This window comes from Mustela lutreola, chromosome 17 (genome assembly GCF_030435805.1).
Source record: "Mustela lutreola isolate mMusLut2 chromosome 17, mMusLut2.pri, whole genome shotgun sequence".
In the NCBI taxonomy this organism is placed as follows: domain Eukaryota; kingdom Metazoa; phylum Chordata; class Mammalia; order Carnivora; family Mustelidae; genus Mustela; species Mustela lutreola.
The window spans coordinates 40,235,125-40,257,955 of NC_081306.1; the positions used below are offsets into that span (position 1 = coordinate 40,235,125).

General features: G+C 44.3%; 2 protein-coding genes across 11 annotated transcripts in view; both read left to right on the top strand.

Annotated features, from left to right (window-relative positions):
- Nucleotides 1-556: 556 nt before the first annotated feature.
- ZNF655 (zinc finger protein 655) lies at nucleotides 557-15,558 on the top strand. Of its 8 annotated transcripts, XM_059155234.1 has the most exons (7): nucleotides 932-1,191; nucleotides 1,775-1,846; nucleotides 1,925-2,067; nucleotides 3,237-3,322; nucleotides 3,722-3,848; nucleotides 13,445-13,549; nucleotides 14,031-15,558. In XM_059155234.1, exons 3-7 carry the CDS (start codon nucleotides 1,932-1,934, stop codon nucleotides 15,422-15,424), a joined length of 1,848 nt encoding a protein of 615 aa, XP_059011217.1. In that variant the 5' UTR covers nucleotides 932-1,191; nucleotides 1,775-1,846; nucleotides 1,925-1,931; the 3' UTR covers nucleotides 15,425-15,558. The 8 variants fall into 8 exon arrangements, with proteins under 8 accessions (XP_059011214.1, XP_059011220.1, XP_059011219.1 ...); XM_059155231.1 differs by lacking the exons at nucleotides 932-1,191; nucleotides 1,775-1,846 and adding an exon at nucleotides 557-707; XM_059155235.1 differs by lacking the exons at nucleotides 932-1,191; nucleotides 1,775-1,846 and adding an exon at nucleotides 713-836.
- TMEM225B (transmembrane protein 225B) overlaps nucleotides 14,058-22,831 on the top strand; it is a 38,239-nt gene continuing 29,465 nt past the window's right edge. The window contains exons 1-3 of one of the 3 annotated variants that reach the window (XM_059155239.1): nucleotides 14,058-14,104; nucleotides 19,938-21,468; nucleotides 21,733-21,891. In XM_059155239.1, coding sequence (XP_059011222.1) covers nucleotides 21,816-21,891 — 76 coding nt within the window. In that variant the 5' untranslated portion in view covers nucleotides 14,058-14,104; nucleotides 19,938-21,468; nucleotides 21,733-21,815. Of the gene's footprint in view, nucleotides 14,105-18,825; nucleotides 21,469-21,732; nucleotides 21,892-22,831 lie in introns of those variants that run through there. The other 2 variants (XM_059155241.1, XM_059155242.1) reach the window with 2 other exon arrangements.

Below are 22,831 nucleotides of genomic sequence, written 5' to 3' on the forward strand. Positions count from 1 at the left end.
CTCGATGTGGGGCTGGATCCCAGAACCCTGGGATCATGACCTGAGCCGAAGGCAGAGGATTTAACCCATTGAGCCACCCAGGTTCCCCCATAACATAAAATCTTAAAAACAATAATCAGTGTATTTTGTACCCCTATGCTGTTTCCCCCACCCGCTGACTTAAGGAAGTAAGACCATGAGGTCCACCACTCCTTCTCGCCCCCGAGCCACACACACACCACCTGGGCGGCCACCACCCCACGGGGTCTCCACTGCTGGCTGGAATCAGGGAAGGGCCAGCGGGGTCGCTTTCCCAAATTCGGGGCTGTCGCGGTCACTACTAGTAGACTGGCTACAAAAGCTGCCAGCGGGATCAGCACCGAGGGACGTCATACAGGAAAAGCACACAAAAAACCACGCTAAAAACCCTCATCCGGGGCCCTCATCCGGGGCCCTCATCCGGGGCCCTCATCCGGGGCCCTCATCCGGGGCCCTCATCCGGGGCCCTCATCCGGGGCCCTCATCCGGGGCCCTCATCCGGGGCCCTCATCCGGGGCCCTCATCCGGGGCCCTCCCTTCCGCCCACGGTCGTCGGACTCCGCCTCCGGAAGTGCCACTGAGAAGCGCCGGGCTCCAAGCGGTCTAGAGCGACCCCGGAAACCCTGGGGCTGCTCCTAGAGCGAGGGTGTCCGCGACGGGACGGCCGCCTGGCCTGTCCCTCAGCACGGGTGAGTGCCCGGCAGCCGTTCTGGGGTCGCGGTAGGCGTCGCCGTTGGTTTAGGCTCCTGGGAAGGAGGAGGCGGAGCTCCGTTCCGGCCGACGGCGGTTTCCGTCCCCAGGAGCGCTTCAGGGCCGGGGTGCGAGGGCCTGTTTCTCTTCAGTCAGGTTTCACCCTGACGCCCCGCGGACTAGGGCCTCGCCGCCGGGGCCCGGTGACCCTGCTGTGGTGCGAGCTGGGTGTCTGAGGCCCTCCCCGCCCTTCGGGGAGCGCGTCTTCACCTAACAGGGAAGTGGGAGGAGGACAGCGCCGGGCGAGGCCTTCGGAGGGCTGGGCGCCAGGGCGGTTGCTGAGGGTTGTGGAAGCGGGACGGAGCCCTGTGGCGTCCTTGGATCTGAAGGACGCGAGCCAAACTGTTTGAGACGCAGCTCTTCCCTGGATCACTGTCAGGGCCGTGGAAAACGGCCTGCCCAACTCGTCTGCGTTGCTGAACTGTATGACCACCCCCCTCCCCCACCAAATGGGAATTTTGTCATTAGGCAAGCCCATTTAGTAAATCACAGTGGGCAGGCAGAGTGCTTGCCAAGTAATGCCTGGGGGGGGGGGGTGCTGCTTAAAAAAAAAAAAAGTAATCATAACTAGTATGTTTCTCTGGGTACAAACTTGACCCTTGAAAGAAGTTTGTACATTTCAAATATTTTAAATTTTCTTCAGAAATGTTTATTAAGTTGGGCTTTTTTTTTTTTAATTTAAGATTTTATTTATTCATTTGGCGGACAGAGATCACAAGTAGGCAGAGACACAGACGGGGGGTGGGTGGCAGCGGGGTGGGTGGCGGAAAGCAGGCTCCCTGCCGAGCAGAGAGCCCAACGTGGGGGTCTATCCCAGGACCCCGGGATCATGACCTGAGCCGAAGGCAGAAGCCTTAAAAGTTGGGCTTGCTTGATCCCCCCCCCACCCCGAAATACCATAAATGCTGAATAAGTGGAATTTAAAGCTTCCCAATTGGACCATTTGATTTGGCTCTTAAATATTTGAAAGGGAATAATTTCCATTTTTTCTTTCTGTTTTATTTAGGTGGTTAGTCATTATTAACTGTTTCTGTTGAGTATCTGCAGCGTGTAAGATACTTGGCTAAGTCCTGAGGAGGTAAAAGGATGGGCTGACTTAGCTTAGTACAATAAATTCTCACAGTCTGACCGGGCAGTGATGGTCCTTGTCCTTCAGAACAGGGATGGAGGAAATATCCGCCCAGGAAGCAGTTGGATCACCTGTTGTCCAGTTTCAGTCTTTGGAGAGCCTGTCTGAGGGTCTGTCCCCAGAGCCTCCGTTCGCACAGGACACCGACATGGAACAGGAGCTCAACGGGGGTAAGGCTGAGAGAGAGCACTGAAATCCAAGAGAATGGGGATACAGTGGGGCTTCTGGGTCTGGTACGAGAGAGGCCGGGGACTTCTCTAAGAAGATGGCCCCTAGGGGAGGTCTGGAAGGGAGGGACCGATGTGACTCAGTTCAGTCCTGATCTTGGCCTCTTAAGGACAGCCCATCTTTCTTTAATAGGCAGAGTGGTGGTCATTCACTCTGCTTTGGCTTTTTTTTTTTTTTTTTTCCATTCATACAACCTTCACTTTATCCTGGTTTCACATCCAGAAAAATTTTTAAGATATGCTGCTTTTGCTGTATCACAATCCTTGCCTCGCTTTTACTTCCTCTTAGAGTTAGGGCCCTTCTCTTCCCCTGTTCCCTTCACTTAGTTTCTTCCCTCCTTGATGATTTTGCAAGCTTTGCCACCTGCCATTCTATTGCAGCTGCAGTGTTTGTGACTAATCTAATTTTGGCCCAAAAAGCAACCATTTAATTCTTGGGTCGAGCGTAACGCCTGTACGAGTGTACACATATCACATATTGACTCAACAGTAACATCTTTATAAATAGGTTGATGTGTTTTGTACTTCTCGTGTTTTGTAAGAACCTTGTTTTAAATTGCTGTGGCCGACTGCATTGCCTGAAATAACTTAAGTGTCAGCAACACCAGTTGAGTGCTGTGGTGTGTAGAGTGCTGTGGGGCGTTGTGGGAGTGTGGAAAAGGTTGTGAGGAAACAGACGACCATTCCTTATTCTTGGGAGCCTTACGCAGTGGTTACAGAGACAGTGTCCATTCACACGAAGGCTTACTAAAATTTATGTAACAGTAAATCAACTAAGTAGTCATTTCTCTGGACAAGTCACTGCAAGTCTTTGTGCTTTGCTTTGCCCATCTGCAAAACAGGTACAGTACTTAACCCTCTTGTTAGAAGAATGTTCTGTCCTAAGAATATGGTGATATTTTATAAGAAAATCCTGAATCACTGGCCTAAACATGGGTAAGGAGGTCATGCTGATGTTGAGAAGGAGCAGAGTAGATGCACTCGGTACCTGAGAAACATTCACTGGTTTTACTAGAATGTTGATGTGAAGAAGGGTCCCGCTGACTCCCTCTTCTGTCAGGGAGCCCTGGGGAAGGGTTGCTCTCACTCTTGGCTCCTCTCTCCTCCCTCAGCTCCACCTGTTCCCCAGGTGCCTGCTCTTCCCCATGAGGGAAGCCCAGGAGACCAGGCAGCTACGCTCCTGACAGCCAGGTACCAGGTGAGCTGAGGAACCCTCTGCTTTTTCCTCAGGGACTCTTGCTACTGATTGAGTGTGGCCCTTCCCTCATCCCATCCGTAAACCCGGCCTTGAATTTTTTTCAATAGCAGACCCCAGTTTCGGAATTGACCCTCTTCAGAGACCTGGACTTCACAGAAACCACCTCCCCATGTCCCCACCTCCACCAGTAAACTCTATTCCTTCTCTGTCCCTAGTGCTGTGATGGGAGTTTATTAGATTTTAAAGGTTATGGAACTTATTCCCGAGTTTCTAGTCTGTTTTCCCTCCTCCCCAACTTTGCCGTACACTGGTCACTCTCTCTGTGTCATCTCCTTCATTTTCTGGCCACAATGCTGTAGTGGCCTCATTCCCCAGAGCAGCCAGGCTGTGTTATTTCAGGAGTTTGTGACATTCGAGGATGTGGCTGTGCACCTTACTCGAGAGGAATGGGGATGCCTGGACCCTGTTCAGAGGGATCTCTACAGAGAAGTGATGTTAGAGAATTATGGGAACGTGGTTTCACTGGGTAAGGACTTTCTTATTTTTCAGTTTACCTATTAGGATTTCTTTACTTCCTTGTTTCTGAGGAGGTGCCAGGTCTCTGAGAAAGTACAGTGTGGCTCAGATTCCAGGTGTTAGAACCTCTGAATCCTCCATCTTCAAGGTCATCTCATCTGGGAGTGGGTTTTCTTGGGGGAGTGGGTTTCAAGAGGAGACCTTGTACTCCTTATCTTTAATTAATGATTCCTGCTTTTGTGGGGCATCCGTTTCCTGTTAGAAAAGGGAAACTTGCTGTGCTTTGCCTAAGTTCTTACCTTCTCTATCTTTTCCCTTTTTATGAGAGGGACCTTAAGGTCTCCCAATCCACAAGCAGACACGTTCCTTCCTGGTAATTCAATGCCCCTGTATCTGAAAGTTTTTCATTTACCTTGGAAGAAGGAATCCTTTTTTAAATAGGCTAAAATCCTTGCTGAATGATCCCTCACCTCTTAACATTCCTAAACTCATCTCCAAGAGGCAGAGTGTGAGAGACTTCATTTAAAGACATGACTCACTGCGAGTCTATTTTCAGTGAGTCATCCAGATGGTAGTCCTAAGTAACCTTACCCGGAGCAGCAGAAGTTTCAGCTTTAAACGGAGTCTCTCCTTTGTCATTTGGGCGGTACAGTGGGCTGCTGGGATTGGGCCCCTAATAGTGCTCTAGAGGGGCATCAGCAGGGCTGTTGGCAGCCCCTTGATGTGAGCATTGCTCCTTTTCCTTTTTTTTTTTTTTGCTGGTCTCTGCTTCTGCCCCCCCCCCCCCAAATACATGTATGTATTTAATCACATTTTTTTCTTTTCTTTCTCTCTCTCTCTCTTTTTTTTTTTTTTTTGGCTTTGCCTATGCTGGTGGCATCCAGGGTGTTCCTTTGTCTCCTTGATTATGCTCAGGGTTAAAGCAGTCTTTTTACCTGTGGGGAGGCAGCCTGCCCACCGGGAAGGTTTTTAGTGTGTTTCCCATTCCTGGCTCTTTGATCTTTATAGGCATACTTCTCCGCCTTCCTACCACCCGGATTCATAGTGTGAATTCCTGCCCGGCCCTGAGTCATACCCAGGCAAGTGCTTTCTCTGGAGAAACACTTGCAGTTCTTTCAGCAGGAATCTCCAAGAGATGGCCCAAGTATCGGCTTCCCATCGATATTGCTCGTCCCCGCTCGGAAGCTCCTTTTCCACGATTGTAAGATATCACACTTGATTGATGCTCTCAGGATGCCACCAGTATGTAAAATTGCAGCTCCTCAGATGACCTTTGTTAAATTTCGGAAGGGCCAAGGAGGCCCTCCGTTGCAACCAGATGAATTTTGAACCTGTGTTCTGAGTTCATTCAAAAGCCATGGTCGGTGGTCAGCTACTTGTGTTCTGAGAAACCACAAAGTTCAACTCCAGCTCTTCAGTTATAATCTTTTCATGTTATTTTAGAATGTGGAACATATGCTGTGCACCCCTCTTTTCTGTAGTGAATATGACCTGCCCCTTCTCTGGTCTGACTTTCCTGTGACCCCTGGGCTTTCCTCATGTTGAACACTCTAGTCTTCTCCTTTAAGTCCCTATCTCCCCGTCCCAAGGCCCTGACTTTGTCCCCTTTATTCTTTGTGGTGCTATACAGATTGATGAATTTAAATAACCTTTCCTGATCAAGTGTTCCTTAGCTCTGTCCTTGATGGATGGGAAATGGGAGGGCGAAAGAGTTTAATTTTTTTATTTCAGGGTATCAAATTGAATGTATATTTAACAACTTTGTAAACTGTAAAGTGATGTAATTGTAAACTACTGTTAATTTTATCTAATAATTACATAATTTCCAACAGTTAACCTGTCTACTTTTTGGAGTAAACAAACTTCCTAGCACTTTAATCAGCCTAGTAGCACAGCGTGCTATTAGACTGAATTTTATCCCATTTCCTGTGTCATCTCTGCACAAGTACAGGACACACATGCACATGCACACATACTGGGTACAAATGCATACAAGAACCCCCCACCCCCGCCGTTCACCTTGCTTTTGTGACCAAGTAAGCAGCATCTTTTCAGTAATTCCTTTTTATAGTTCTTAGGAAATTATTTTTATATTTTTAGGCTCAGCAAACTCCAACTGAAATGTAAGTTTACACATGTAATTAGCTTAATGTTTGGTGTTGTAAAATACGGGCATTGTAATTCAGTTCCTGACTTAGCAGCCTCACTGTCAAGTTCACATCTTTTTCCCACTGCAGTAGCTCAGTTGTCACAGACATCAGAACTTTGTTCCTTTGGGTAAGTGCTTCTACTAGATAGTGCTAAATATACAGAGTATGAACAGCTGAGTAAAAGAATAGAAAAGTAAAAAGTCATATTTTTCATTACTAAATCTGAAGTGTGTTCTGTTGACAGCGAGTGAATTACTGGCTTGAGGATCATACCCAAAAGGAAGTTTTCCGTGACTTAGGAAAGTGGTCTGGTTTGCATTTCACACAGGGTCAGTGTGGTGGGGGCCTTATTCAATGACATCATTAGAAACATGCCTATCAGAATTCTGGTTGTTAAGTAAGTTAATAAATCAGGAAATGTTTGGCACATACTCTTTCCTTTTGGAAGTTGATGTCATGAAAACAAAAATGATTTTGTATAGAATGTCTTTTACTGCCATGTCTCTTTACTATTTATTGACGAGCCAGTGTGTTACAAGGTACGATACATATCTCATTTAATCCTTGTGAGCAGTTAATCCTTGTTAACCCTGTGAGCAGATGTTACTCTATCTTATACCTGAGGAAACTCAGGCTCAAAAGTTAAGGGATCCACTCAGGGTCAGAACTAGGCGTAGGACTCAGATCTGAATCTGAAGCTCATGCTCTTTTTCACTGTTACGCCCCTTAGGACAATTAGTCCAACCACATACAGTGTTTTTTTTGTTTTTTTTTTTTAAGATTTTATTTACTTACTTGACAGAGAAATCACAAGTAGGCAGAGAAGCAGACAGAGAGAGAAGGGGAAGCAGGCTCGCTGCTGAGCAAAGAGCCTGATGCGGGGCTTGATCCTAGGACCCTGGGATCATGACCTGAGCCGAAGGCAGAGACTTTAACCCACTGAGCCACCCAGGCACCCCTGCAGTGTTTTTTTTTTTTAAAAGATTTATCCATCTATGTCTTGAGAGAGAGAGAGCACACGCGCACGCGGTGGGGAGGGTCAGAGGGAGAGAAAGTCCCAAACAGATTCAGTGCTGACTGCAGAGACTAACATAGGGCTTGGTCTCACTACCCTGAGGTCACCGCCCTGAGATCACAACCTGAGTGGAAACTGAGTGGATGCTCAATTGACTCTGCCACCCAGGGGCCTCACATGTGTTTTTTAAAAGTAGTCTTGTGGCTTTATACTCTGATTACAATTAGAAAAATCCATCCAGTTAGAAAAATTGGACAGATGGGCATTAGGTTGTACAGTTTGGGAGCAGAAAGAACATGCATTCGAGGGGCGCCTGGGTGGCTCAGTCGTTAGATGTCTGCCTTCAGCTCAAGTCATGGTCCCAGGGTCCTGGGATTAGGCCCCACATCAGGCTTCTTGCTCAGCGAGGGGTCTGCTTCTCCCTTTCCCACTCCCCCTCCTCGTGTTCCTGCTCTCACTGTCTCTGTCAAATATAAAAATCTTTAAAAAACAAAACATGCATTGGAGAAGAAATAAAATTGTGTAGGGATATGTTCCATTAAAATAGGTATCTAGGGGTGCCTGGGTGGCTCAGTTGGTTAAACAGCTGCCTGTGGCTAAGGTCATGATCCCAGGGTCATGGGATCCACCCCGCTTCTGGCCCCCTTCTCAGTGGGGAGTTGCTTCTCTTGCTTGCTCTCAAATAAATAAATTTAAAAACAATAGGTCTCTACCTTAGAACAGTATTACTAAGGAAAGATTTTGTGTATTAAGGACCAAGAAGAAGGGCATAAAGCTTCTAGGTGACTAAAATCTTAGCATAACTGGTATAGGCAACAAACCAAATAATGAGGTGAATTTTAAATGTCATTTTTAAAGACCAGATTAAGTTAAAATAAATCTCATTGGAACACTGTCAAGGTTTAAATTTCAAAAATAAAAAGATTTTAATAAAGGATAAAATAATTTTTATTTATTTATTTTAAAGATTTTATTTATTTGAGAGGGAATGAGAGAGAGCATGAGAGGTGGGAGGGTCAGAAGAACAGGCTCCCTCCTGAGCAGGGAGCCCAATGTGGGACTGGATCCAGACTCTGGGATCATGACCTGAGCCGAAGGCAATCGCTTAACCAACTGAGCCACCGAGGTGCCCAAGATTAAATAATTTTAGATAGGAAAAATTAATTGCAAAGGCGTGTTTTGAAGGCATAGAGTTCTGACTTTAAAATTTAGGAAAAAGGCATTCAGGGTGATGGCAAGAAAACCTGCCTTAATGCTTCCTGTGACCCTTAGAATGTTAGACTGGAAAGAATATAAACTGTGGAATCAGACTTGGGTTCATCTTACATCGAGCAGGTTATTTAAACTGGTATTCATTTTCTTCAACTATAAAACATGAAAAATAATGTCTGCCTTTCTGGGATTATGCCAAAGATTAAATTTATGCCCAGGATGAAATTAGATTAAATTACATGTGTGTAAGGACCTGGTTTGTGGTAGTTCCTTCAATGTTGTTTTAGAAAGGACTGCAAGGGAAAAGAGCTATAGATCAGAATAAAAAAATTTTTTTAATTTTTAAGTAGGCTCCGTGATTAGCATGGAGCCCAAAGCAGGGCTTGAACTCACAACCTGAGATCAAGACCTGAGCTGAGATCAAGAGTCGGATGCTTAACCAACTGAACCACCCGGGTGCCCCAGACTAGATTATTTTTTTTTAAAGATTTAATTTATTTATTTGACAGAGATCACAAGTAGGTAGAGAGGCAGGCGGGGGCGAGGGGAAGCAGGCTCCCCGCCGAGCAGAGAGCCCCATTTGGGGCTCTATCCCAGGATGCTGGGATCATGACCTGAGCTGAAGGCAGAGACTTTATTTTTTTTTATTTTATTTTATTTTTTTTTTAAAGATTTTATTCATTTATCAGAGGGAGAGAGGGGGAGAGAGCGAGCACAGGCAGACAGAATGGTAGACAGAGGCAGAGGGAGAAGCAGGCTCCCTGCTGAGCAAGGAGCCCGATGTGGGACTCGATCCCAGGACACTGGGATCATGACCTGAGCCGAAGGCAGCTGCTTAACCAACTGAGCCACCCAGGCGTCCCAAGGCAGAGACTTTAACCCACTGACCCACCCAGGCGCCCCTAGATTTTTTTTTTTTTTAAAGATTTTTATTTATTTATTTGACAGGCAGAGATTACAAGTAGGCCAAGAGACAGGCAGAGAGAGAGAGGAGGAAGCAGGCTCCCAACTGAGCAGAGAGCCCGACATGGGGCTCGATCCCAGGACCCTGGGATCACGACCCGAGCCGAAGGCAGAGGCTTTAACCCACTGAGCCACCCAGGCGCCCCTAGATTTTTTAATATAAACAAATTTCAGGAGTGTGTTCAAGTTCTTTCTTTATAGTTAATTATAGTTCTTTCTTTCTTTAATTTCCTCAAATTGAATATTGCTCATACTTTTGTAAAGGAGTTTGGATTTTTATTTTAAAGAGACTTTCATTTCTTTGACACTATGTGATTTTTTTTTAAGATTTTATTTATTTATTTATTTGAGAGAGAGACAGTGAGAGCATGAGCGAGGAGAAGGTCAGAGAGCGACGCAGACTCCCCATGGAGCTGGGAGCCTGATGCAGGACTCGATCCCGGGACCCTGGGATCATGACCTGAGCCGAAGGCAGTCGTCCAACCAACTGAGCCACCCAGGCGTCCCGACACTATGTGATCTTTTAGTTTGCTTTTAAAAGTTTTTTTTTTTTTTTTAAAGATTTTATTTATTTATTTGATAGTGAGAGAGAGAATGACAGGGGAGAAACTCAGAGGGAGAAGCACACTCCTCATGGAGCTGGGAGCCTGATGTGGGACTCGATCCCAGGATTCCAGGATCATGACCTGAGCCAAAGGCAGTCGCTTAACCAACTGAGCCACCGAGGTGCCCCTAGTTTGCTTTTAATTAGAACGTCCATGACTGCAAATCTGTTGGGTCCTGGCTCTCCGTGTATTACTCTAATAACTATTTCTCTGTCCTCTTTTTTTTTTTTTTTTTTTTTTTTGGGGGGGGGAGAGAGAGAAAGAAGATGAGTGGGGTTGGTCGGGGGTGGGGTGGGGCGGTGAACAAAGGGAGAAGCAGAGCGGGGAGTCTGAGATGGGACTCGATCCCAGGACTCCAGGATCATGATCTGAGCCAAAGGTAGACGCTTAACCAGCTGAGCCACTCAGGCACCACTGTGTCTTCTTTTTATTTATTTTATTTATTTACTTTTTACTCCTTTGTCAGTATGTTGATCTTCTGTTGTCTTTCTGTATGTATGTTGGAGGAAAGGACAGATTTCATTCACAACCATTATTTTTGACTAGCAGATTATGTAAAAGCCAGGTTCTGAAAGACTGGTGTTGAGCCCTAGGTTTGCTAGTTGTTGTGATCTCGGGTGAGTTACCTTTTTTTTTTTTTTTAAGATTTCTTTCATTCATTCATTCATTCATTCATTTATTTATTTATTTGACAGAGAGGGGGAGAGAGAGATATCACAAGTAGGCAGAGAGGCAGGCGGAGGGAGAGGGGGAAGCAGGTTCCCTACTGAGCAGAGAGCCTGATGCGGGGCTCGATCCCAGGACCCTGAGATCATGACCCAAACTGAAGACAGAGGCTTAACCCATTGAGCCACTCAGGCGCTCCAGGGCGAGTTACTTAAATTGTCAGTCTTTGTTTTCTTATTTGTTAAATGGGTACAGTGGTGGTTTCTACTTCATGAAGTTAGGATTTCTATTAAGTTAGTGAAAATTTATAAAGTTCTTGGTGTGGTACTTTGGATCTACCAAATGTGCAGTAAGTGTTAGCTTAATTATTTTAATGATACTGATGATACAGATATTTTTTTAAAGATATTTATTTTTTTGACAAAGACACAGTGGGAGAGGGAACACAAGCAGGGAGAGTGGGAGAGGGAGAAGCAGTGTCCCCGCCAAGCAAGAAGCTTGATATGGGACTTGATCCCAAGACCTGGGGATCATGATCTGAGCCAAAGGTGGCCGGCTTAACCAACTGAGCCACCCAGGCGTCCCAAAACTCTAGTCTTTTATCTCTAACTGCCTACTAAGCTTTTTCTTTTATCCTTGACTGCATTAACTTAAGCACGATTAAAATCAAATGCTTCTGGGGTGCCTGGGTGGCTCAGTGGGTTAAGCCTCTGCCTTTGGCTCAGGTCATGATCTCAGGGTCCTGGGATCAAGCCCTGCATTGGGATCTCTGCTCAGCAGGGAGCCTTCTTCCCCCCATCTCTCTGTTTGTCTGCCTACTTGTGATCTCTCTCATAGATAAATAAAATCTTTCAAAAAATAAAATCAAATGCTTCCTTCCACGTTGAGACAGTCTTTTTGTTGTCTGTAGGTGATAGGTGTAGATATAGAATAAATAAGCAAAATTTGCTTCAGTTATCAAATACTTAGAAATACTTTAGCTGGGGCACCTGGTTGGCTCAGTGGGTTAAAGCCTCTGCCTTCAGCTCAGGTCATGATCTCAGGGTCCTGGAATGGAGCCCCACATTGGGCTCTCTGCTCAGCAGGGAGCCTGCTTCCTCCTCTCTCTCTGCCCGCCTCTCTGTCTACTTTTGATCTCTGTCTGTCAAATAAATAAATAAAATATTTAAAAAAAATACTTTAGCTGATACCCGAGGTAAAATTACAAATTCTGTTATCAGAATTCAAGCAGAATATTTGCTGCTTCAAGCCATGCTAACCTTTTTTTTTTTAAACTTAGCAACTATTTCATTTGGCATGGAGGACTTCAACTAAATAAGCATCCAAAGGGGGGAATAGACTATTAAAGCCCAGCAGAAAATCAGAAACACAGTAAATGCCTTTCTTTTTTTTTTTTTTAAATATTTTATTTATTTATTTGATAGAGATTACAAGCAGGCAGAGAGGCAGGCAGAGAGATAGGGAAGAAGCAGGCTCCCTGCCGAGCAGAGAGCTCGACGTGGGGCTCGATCCCAGGACCCTGAGATCACGACCGAGCTGAAGGCAGAGACTTTAACCCACTGAGCCACCCAGGCGCCCCAGTAAATGCCTTTCTTATGTGTGTTCTGTATCTGCCCATTTGTAGGCTCCCATATGGAATTCCAAGAGGACAGCTGTTGGTTTGTCATATTTTCCAGGCCCAGTGCCCTTTTAGAAACCGGTTATCTGTGATATGTTGACACCAGGACACAAAATTGGCACTCAATAAGTAACTTCTTTTTTAATTGTTTTTAATTTTTTTTCAGTAAGTGACTCTTAAGTAAATAAATCAAAAGAAGATACTAGATGTGTGGTTCCTGCTAGTAAAAGTTTACAAATAATGTAGAGATGATAATTCCTGAAACCAATTAAATAAAAATCTATAAACTCCACTATATAGTGACATGTCAGGATAAGAGGAACAACTAATAAATTGTGTAGCTATTCAGTAAGTAGAAAGAAAGGCTTTTGAAGTTGATGGGCTTGAGCTAGCCGTTGTATGTGTGCTTCTAGAAGACTTGAGCTGAAGATGTATAAAAACTGGCCCTTTGATACTTTGATAGTTGTGTCTCCCTCAGGATCAGACTGCTTTTTGGTTTTGCTTTAAAAGAGATAAGATCCTAACAGTCCCATTACGTGAGCCAAGAGAGGCAGGCAGAGAGAGAGGAGAAAGCAGGCTCACCGCTGAGCAGAGAGCCTGATGTGGGGCTCAATACCAGGACCCTGGGATCATGACCTGAGCTGAAGGCAGAGGCTTTAACCCACTGAGCCACCCAGGCGCCCCAAGAAAGGCAATTTTATGTTAAGGTGCACGTTTACTGAATTTGCCTCTCTATCGTATTATACTTAGTTGCTTATATCTGTGTCTATATACTTTCCAAATGGGAGGCGCCTCATAGATGTTTGTTGAATAAAGAAGAGTGTAAGCTCCTGATGTGTAAGAATGTGGTTTTTTTTGTTGTTTCCTCATGTGCACTGAAGCAAATTGAGATTCGTGACGTTTCTTAAGATTGGTTCTTGGAATGTTTATTCAGTCTTCAGTGATTGTGTTGCTGCAGTTTAGCTCACCCCACAATGGGTGTTTTTAGTATTCGCCTTTCTCCAGTCCAGCAAAGGTATATTTTGATGACCTCCCTTTTGACCGGGTCTAATCCAAAGATTGATCTATAGGCAATAGCTGAAGAAGATCACTTTTATGAAGACAGGTACACACTCATGCACCAGTTCCCTTGTCTGAGTAGTGTTTAAATGAACACTTTCCCCAAAGTCATCAACTTGCCCCATAACACACCTCTTTCTGGAGCACAAGTAGGAGCTCCTTGTAGAGGATCCTTGCCCTTCTCATTCTCCAGGACTTCCCTAATGTCTTCTAAGAATTTACTTTCTTTCTCCATTAACCATTAGTTAAGAGAAACAGTGGCTTTGTGTAGTGTCTGGGGGATAAATCGCCACATCCCATTTCCTTCTCTGTGAGCAGGATTTCCAATTTCCAAGCCTGATGGGATCTCCCTGCGGGAACAAGATCTACAGGTCTTTGATCTGGAAACTAAGAATAGAGAAGTCTTAAGAGATGACTGCTCAGGTGAGTAAGGTAGAATCAATCCGATGGAATTAGTAGGGAAGTAAGATTCAAATTGTTGAGCCAAACTGTAGCCACTTTGGCAGTCAGAATGAAGAGCTCGGTCTCTACACCAGATGGCAAGCTCCTTTGTTTTCCCTTCAGTTTTGATGAATTCTTTGCATTTATTTTATCCCTTTTCACCCACAAGTTGTACTGGGTCCCTATAAATCTTTTGAATTACTTCCCTATTACCTGCTTTGAACCATCTTAATTGGTTCCGTCCTCTGTTTTACCACACCCTGAACCATTTGTGCATTAACCTCATTGCTCCTGTTCATGCCCTTACATCTGCTGTTGAGATTTTGTGCCTCTACTTCAGAGTAAATAAACTTTTCATTTTAGTAAATTCTAGATTATTTAATTTTCTCCTCTCTGAGGTTCCCCCCCACCCAAGCACAGGGTACAGATTACATTTGCATTTTCTATTTATATATTGAATCAGATGGAGAGACCAGAGAAGAGAACAAGCTGTTGATTCCTAAGCAGGAAATTTTGGAAGAAGTACATTCGTACAAGGTGAGAGTAGGAAGACTCAAAAAGGATATTGCCCAAGTTCCTGGGACTAGAGAAGTGTCTAAACCTGAGGACAGATTAGAAAGGCTTCAGGAAATCCTAAGGAAATTTCTGTTTCTGGAGAGAGAGTTTAGGCAAATAACAATCAGCAAGAAAGCCTTCACCAGTGACAACAATGAATGTCATGAACCTGAAAAAAGCTTCAGTCTGGACTCTACCCTGGATACGGATCAGAGAGTTCTTAGAATTCAGAATATTGATGACACTGATAAGTATGACATGGGGGTGAACCAGAATTCAGCTGCTGGGAAACAAGAACAAATAAATCTCATACAGGATGTTCAGAGTAGTGAATATAAGGAAAGCTTAATGGATGTCTCCCACCTTAGTAAATGTGACAGCATTCCTGCCACTGAGAAATCCTACAAATGTGATGCATGTGAGAAGGTCTTCCATCAGAGCTCTGCCCTTTCTAGACATCAGAGAATTCATACTAGAGAGAAACCCTACAAGTGTAAAGAATGTGAAAAATCTTTCAGTCAGAGTTCAAGTCTTAGTCGACATAAAAGAATACACACTAGAGAAAAACCCTATAAATGTGAAGCATCTGATAAATCCTGTGACGCATCTGAAAAGTCCTGTAGTCAGAGCTCTGACATAACTCCGCATAAGAGGATTCACACTAGAGCAAAGTCTTATAAATGTAGTAATTGTGAAAGAGTTTTCAGTCGTAGTGTACATCTTACTCAGCATCAGAAGGTTCACAGAGAGATGCCCTGTAAGTGTACTATATGTGGCAGTGACTTCCACCATACCTCCTACCTTGCCGAACATCAGAAAGTCCACTGTGAAGAGAAAGCCTATGAATACAGTGATTGTGGGTTGACCTTTGTTAAACATCAAGGAATTCATCTCAGAGAAAAGCCCTATACGTGTAATGAATGTGGCAAAGACTTCAGGCTGAATTCCCATCTTATTCAGCATCAAAGAATTCACACAGGAGAGAAACCACATGAATGTAACGAATGTGGAAAAGCTTTTGGTCAAACTTCATGCCTTATTCAGCATCACAAAATCCACGGGCGAGAGAAATCCTATGAGTGTAGCGAATATGAGGAAAGTTTCAGTCACGGCTCAGACCTTGTTCTTCAGCAGGAAGTCCTCACCAGAGAAAAAGCCTTTGATTGTGACGTATGGGAAAAGAACCTCGGTCAGAGAGCACACCTCGTTCAACATCAAAGAATTCATACCAAAGAGAAACCTTATGAATGTGATGAACGCGGAGAGACCTTTAGTCAGATTCAGGCCTCCTTCAACATCTGAGAGGTTATACCAGGGAGAAAGCATACACGCACTGAAGGTGGTGAAGCCTTCAGTCACAGCTCAACCTTCATTCAGCATCAGAGAATCGACACCAGAGAGAAACCCTCTGAATGTGACGAATGCAGGAAGACTATTTGCCAGTGTTAAACTTCATCGACATCTGCAAACCTATACCAATGAGAAAATCTACGAATATATTGAATGTGGTAAATGCTTCATGCCGTTTTCATACCTTAGTCACCATTGGAGAATTCTTAACTGGAATAAAATTCTATCACCATAATAAATGTGAAATAGCCTTCAGTCAAAGTAACTACCTTGCTCAGCATCAAATTCATTCCATGCAGAAAGCCTATGAATGTAATAAATACATATGCACGTGGGAGGATTCAGTCCTATTCTACCCCTTACTCAACGCTAAAGAATCCATGCCCAGGAGAAGCCATTCAAGTGTAGCAAAGGTGACAGACCTTCCAGTAGGAGTTCAAGTCTTTTTCATCATTAGAATCTCCACACCAGATCACAGTCTGCTAATAATGCAAATGGAAAAAATGTACTTCTACATTTCAGGCTTTATTCAACATCAAAATATTGGAGAGAAAATTTTATATAAAATTGTTAATACACAGCCCTGATCTTTTTCATTGCAGAAGAAGATAGTCTGAGGAGTGACTTGGTGAATGCAATGCTGATTCCTCATGGCATTCTTTTATTTAATAGGTGGTGTAAGTAGGTATATAAAATTTATGGAACTCATTTAAACTATATTTTTAAATATGGCCTATGAACATTTTTATTTTTTCTGCAATTTGGTTACCGTTACAGCTTCTCTAAGATATTGTTAATATACCAATGTAAAGACATAATTAACTTCTGGAAAGTAGCTCATTTAGCTGTTTCTGCTGTTCTCAGCCCAAGTTCTCTCCAGAACAGACTCTTAGGTCTGCTGTTTCCTGAGCATCCTACTTTCCTGTTCCTTTCCAGGCACAACACTTGGATTCCTGTTAATTTCTCCATTTTCTTAGTACCGTCAAGTGATGGTTTTCTAGTTTTAAGTGTCTCACCAGCAGGTATGCCGTCCCTATTTGATGTTCGTGTTCTGGTGTCTTCTTTCCTAAAGTGAAGCATCTACCTTTAAAAAGAATTGGAATTCCACATACTGTCCATCCATGCGTTTGAAGGATTCCATCTCTGCTCTGTTTGTGGCAGGCAGCTAAACATTTTCAAATGACACCCAAGTTCTTAGCTGCCTTGTCTGCATCCACAGCCCTCTAAAAGAGATAACGACATCAGGCAGCCAACAAGACTCCTGGTGGTCTAGCTACATTCATTCAGCACCTATTCTGCATGTCAAGGTTTAGAATTATTTTATATCCTTCCGTTGAAGGCCAGCAATGTTCAGGTCTGCTTTTGATAGGGGCACAATAAAAGAACATATACAGAAAAGTCAGAGAACTTCATAAGGGAATGCAGCTTTTCAAAAAAAGATACTGCTGTTCTTCTGTAATCTCTCTGGAAAGAGAATTTCAAGAGTGGCAGGTATTCCTGGTATAATTTTAACCATTACGGTTGTTTCTTTATCTTTTGGATTTTTGCCCCCTTCTCCCATCAGTCCAGGACAGTATTTGAAGTGTGGGGGCTTTGTGTATAATTGTTTTTTCAATCATCACATTTTCTGTATTTTGTGAGTTTACAGGCCAAGAACTTGGTTTTTTGATTGATAAAAGTGATCACAGATGTCAGGATGTCCAGAGTTCAGGGTCCCTGTCAACAACTCGCCAACAATTCCTGATTGTTTAGATGATGTTAGAGCATTTTATTATATTTTTCCATCTCAAGTTTCATAACATTTTGTGAATAAGATGTCACTTAAAAGTCTTAATGTCATTCCAGCAAGTGAGGCCTTCGTAGTTCAGATGTTATAATATTTACTGGGGATCCTCAACAAATATATAACAATTTATTGCTTATTCTATAATCCTCTTATGGCTAAGCTCTAAGATAGTCTACCACCATATTTTGCCTCTTAGCCGTCAGCAAGCATAGGATCTTATCAGGGCAAGTAGAGATCTAAATGAATTGATTTAAATGTAAAAGTAAATGAAAAATGCATGTTTTCCCCCCTTGTTTATGAATGTGTATGCCCTTATGTACAGAGACCAATGGTCACTTCTGGTGATTATGAAACAGATTAATCCCTAAATAACAGAATATGTAAAAATCACATGTATGCATTTGGTTTAGGAATGTGCTTTTGTACTTCCACTTGAATAAAGGTGTGTTTGATACTCAGAATCTGTTTCAAAAAATATCTCAAGGCCTCAACCAGAAGCATTTGGAAATCTTGGAATCACCTTCCTGGCTGTGACTCACTTCCTTCCAGAAATCTGCTTCACAAGAATAGATCACTCTGTTTCATATTGATACAAAGCTTGCTCTTCCACAGACTTCGGGAACAAAGTCCATTGGAATGTTGAGGATTTTAAGAATTGTTCAGTTAGGATTTTGTTGGCGCATAGTTTGAGGTTTCAGTAGAACTAGGCAGAGAGAGAGAGAGTGTGTGTGTGTGTGTGTGTGTTTTAAATAAGTAAAACGTTTAAAAAAAATGAGAAACCAAAATAATTCTGGAGGACAGTTAACTTGCCTCTTTAAAATTCTGATATTTAATCAGTCCAACATAATATGAGTTTGTGTTTTTAGTCTTTTAATCTTGAAGATTGAGGAAGGAAGAGAAGAGATCTAATAGTTGAGGTCTACCAGATTTATCTTCTATCAGTCCACCTACCTACGTGTGTATGTATGTATATGCATAGTCAGACCTAATTCTTACAACTCCACAAGGGAACTAGCTCCATTTTACAGAGGAACTGAAGTGTAGAGAGGTTGAAGAATCTGTTAGAGAAGGGACGCCTGGGTGGCTCAGTTGGTTAAGCAGCTGCCTTCAGCTCAGGTCATGATCCCAGCGTCCTGGGATCGAGTCCCACATCGGGCTCCTTGCTCCGCAGGGAGCCTGCTTCTCCCTCTGACTCTGCCTTCCACTCTGTCTGCCTGTGCTTGCTCTCGCTCACTCTCTGAACAAATAAATAAATAAAATCTTAAAAAAAAAAAAAAAAAAAAAAAAAAGAATCTGTTAGAGTCACTCAGCAAGTTAATGGCTCAAGTCAGGCCTGACTCCAGGCTTTCCATCGTCATGATGTTGGTATTAGACACATCCCAGAACCCAGAGAAGTTTTCTTTGATAGCTCTTCATTCCCTGTTACTCCTCAGTGGTTCACTATTACCAGTTTGCATTTAATCTGAATGCTTCCAGAGCTGTGTGGCATACTACTGGAGTAGTAGTATGTAGTAGTAGTAGTAGTAGTAGTACTCCAGTAGTAGTACTCAAGGTACTCTCTGTATCTTTGGGGAGCAAGTCCGAGATCCTGCTCCCTGAAACAGGCGTAGATAATTTTGACAATGACACGCCACAGGTCGGAGCTCCCAAACTCTTAACCTCCTGTCAAGCTATCCTAGCTCCCATCACTATACACATTTCCATTTGTCAATGGCCAGAATGTGCTGATTCCCCCTGCTAACTGGAACTTGCTGATTGATGGACGTGTATTAGATTTCCTATCACTTCTGATTAAATTATAGCAGTGAACAGAGTGGGTAATGGGAGAATCAAGTTTGATGACTAGGTTTTTGTCTTGAGCAAGAGAGTGGATAGATGTAGACTGGAGAGATGAGGACCACTGGAAGAGGAGCAGGGAAAGTATTTCAGGCAAAAGAGCATGCCAGAAGGCCTCCAGATGAGAGAGTTTGGCATCTTCAACTTAGTAAGCTCTCTGGAGGAATGGCTCCCCCTAGGAAGTAGTGGGCAACTGAGGAGGTTTAAGAATGAAGTTAAAAGGAGGCCCCTTGGGTGTCATAACCGCAAAGCACAACGGGATTCCCACATCTGAAAGTGTGACCTCATCTGTCCTTTCATTCATTCAGTAATACAGTTGCCAGATGCTGTGTGATATTCAGTGCTAACCTGTGGGCACAGTTAAACCATCTACTAAGTAATGAAGACATAAGTCACAGCAATGACTTGGGAATTGGACATACCTGTGTTTCAACTTTGCTGTTTTACTAGCTGTGTGACTTTGGACATTTTAGCCTCTGGTTTCCTTGTCCATGTGATGATTAATAATAGCATGAAAATTGAACCAAGTAATGGAAAAGGTACTGGTCATATATTAAGTGCCAAAGAATTACAAATATAAACATCACTATAAAAACCAGTGAGAATGTAAGTGTTTAGCATGAAGTCTAAAAAAGAGCGAATTAAGGAGCAAGCATTTAGCAGTGCAGGACTAGCATCGTCCAGGGAGGGATACGCTGGGTTTGGAGAACTTAAATATGGCTTGAGAGGTCATCAGGAATCCTAGACTGGTAGGAACTGCCTCCTCATAGGCGCTCCTTACTGGAGTTAGCAAACCTTGACATCTCTCTTTTTTTTTTTTTTTTAATATTTTATTTATTTGAGGGAGAGACAGTGAGAGAGCATGAGCAAGGAGGAGGTCGGAAGGAGAAGCAGACTCCCCATGAGCTGGAATCCCGATGCGGGACTCAATCCGGGGACTCCAGAATCGTGACCTGAGCTGAAGTCAGTAGCTCAACCAACTGAGCCACCCAGGCGCCCCTTGAGATCTCTTTTTGCTAAGATTTGTACCCTTTGGGATCACATCTTCTACTCCCTTCAAAATATGAGTGCATGAATGAACCAGTGTTTAATCCGAGACTAGAAGGATGATTTCAAACAGGTAATGCCCTGTACAAGTCAATGAGAAAATAAATACTGGAATTTTTCATTTTGCTGATGCATCCTGTTCACACTCTTCACTTTTATTTTTTTAAGATTTTACTTATTTGGCAGAGACACAGCGAGAGAGGGAACACAGCAGGGGGAGTGGAGAGGGTAAAGGATTTCTGCTGAGCAGGGAGCCTGATGTGGGGCTCCGTGCAGGGCTCATCTCAGGTTCTTGGGATCACGACCTGAGCTGAAGGCAGTCGCTTAACAACTGAGTCACCCAGGCACCCACACACTCTTCACTTTTAGAAAATGGTTGACCTCATATTTGTAATCCATGTTTATAAATTTACAACTTGGGCATAATGACAGTGTCTCTTTTTTTCCCCCCACACTTGCTCCAATTACAAATCTCCACCCAGTCTAGCCTTTGTCCTTCCCCAGGCTCTGGTTTGAACTGGCCAGGGGTCTAAAGGCTGGCTTTACTTACTGAGTCTGCAGTTTGGGGCACCTAAAATTGTGAAAAAGTACGAACTTCATGGGATTGTTGTGAAAATTGAGACGCCATTTTACTCCATAAGTGGTAACTGCGGTTTCTGAGTTTAGCAGGAAATATCCCTATCAAGAACAATTCATTTCCCTAACGTTTTTCCTGCATCAACATATCAAATATACCTCTGGCAAACTTCTCTAGGCACAGTAGGGTGTTTGAAATCTTGATCCTATTTCTAAGGCTTTTCTTCCTCTTTTAGCCCATGGATACCAATATGTTAGCCCTGCTTACTTATATACTCCAGGCCCAGTTAGGGGTTGTGTAGGGGTTGAAGCGACATAGGGAGAGGACAGGCTGGATTGCAGGTATAGATAAGGGATTTCCTCCCAGCAGGGTCATCCCGGCCTTGTGATTTGGAAGAAGGGAGGTGGGGATGGGTGGTAAAACCGCAGGGGTCAAGGGAGTAGGCGAATGGGGGTGCATACGGGACAATAGGGGTGAGAAAGGAGTAACCAATTTAGATCCTGGTCCACATGGGTGATGAAGGGCAAATAGGGAAATCTAGCCCCATCTCCCTCAATGCCTCCTTGGGGCCCGAAAGAGGCGCTATCCCAAGCCGCTCTTGGCCAAGCTCCCCAGCGGCCCTTGAGAACTCGCGATCGAGAGGAGACCTCCGAGCTGCCTAGACGGGACCCGGAAGTGCGCACGGGGGAGCCCGAGTTTCCAGTCGTGCCGGGGGACCGTGGTCGACGCTGCTGCGGAGCGGTTGCGCCAGTGAGTATCGAGGTCCGGCACCGGGAGCTGCCGGCCAGCGCTGTCGCTAGGGGAGAAGCTCGGTCCTGCGGCGGGGGTGGGGCTCGGGCCGAGGGGACCCAGGTGGCGTGTGTGTGTGTGTGTGGGGGGGGGGCTCAGGCTGGACCGCGCCCCCCGGCGCCGGGGCCCAGGCAGCCTGGGGAGAGAGCAGTGGGACCCTCTCCTGGAAAAGCTTCACTTGCATGTTCCCCTACATCTGCCCTCTTCTCCCTCCCTTTCCCGCAGTGACTGCCCGTCCGTTGTGCCGCGCTCTAAAGAAATTTTAGAGGTCTTGTCTTTGGAGCAGCACCGGGGATTGGATCCAGCCCATGGAGAAGCTGCCTGAGCAGATAACCCCGGAGTCCCTGTATCCATCCTCCCAGCAGGAGCCCCGAAAGAGCAAGGGTGAGGAGCTGACCTAGCTGGCTTTCTTTGTCTAAACTTTGTCCTTCCAGCCGCGGCCTCGGATCAGATGGACACGGTTAACTTTACACTTAGAATTGGCCTGGTGAAAAACTACTCCCCCTCCCCCCCTTTTTTTTTAAACCTCAGGGCTCTATTACCTGTAAATAAAGGCTGTAACCGAAGTTTCCTTTCTTGACTGTGTGGAGCAGATCTGCCTCAGCAGTACTATCCTAGCACTGAGTCGTGGAGGATCTGTCATTCCAGCACCTGCCAACTTGCTTGGCTTCCGGAGAAGCTCAGGAAATGTTGTGAGAATAAATGAATGAATGAACTCAGCCAAGTATGTCCCATACCTGAAGTACCAGGAAAAGAGCGGGCTTCTCCGCTCATCCTACCCAAGCTCTCCTTCATCCTTAGGGAAGATACATTTACCACCCGAGGTGTAAACTCCAAGAGGGTGCTTTGCCTGTGGAGTACAGTAGATAAGCTGCCACCTGCTGATGGAAAATGAGGTTAAGCTATTAGTATCAACATTTTCCCCCTGAGTATCAACATTTTTATTTCAATCTGCCATCCATCCCACCATTAAGAGATAGATATATGTGTAGGCATTAAAAAAAAGATTATTAAAATGGGTGACAAAGACTTAGATAAAGACTCTGAGATCGCTTATTTTTGGGGAGATTTTCTTTTACACATTTATTTGTAAGAACTATGTTTTCAGACTAATTTGTTAACTTGACAGGTATTGATTGAGCTCTTAGTATGAGGTGTTGGGACTAAGTTGGAAGAAAACCAAACCCCTACTCACCCGCGAACTTAAAGAGTTGGAATAGTTACCTGTGAGAGGCTTTGGGACAATAAACTGTAGAAGTTTGCAAGAGGAGATCCCCGTAGACTGGGTTTTGGCCCTGGAAGTCTTAGAAAGTCAGGAGTCTCA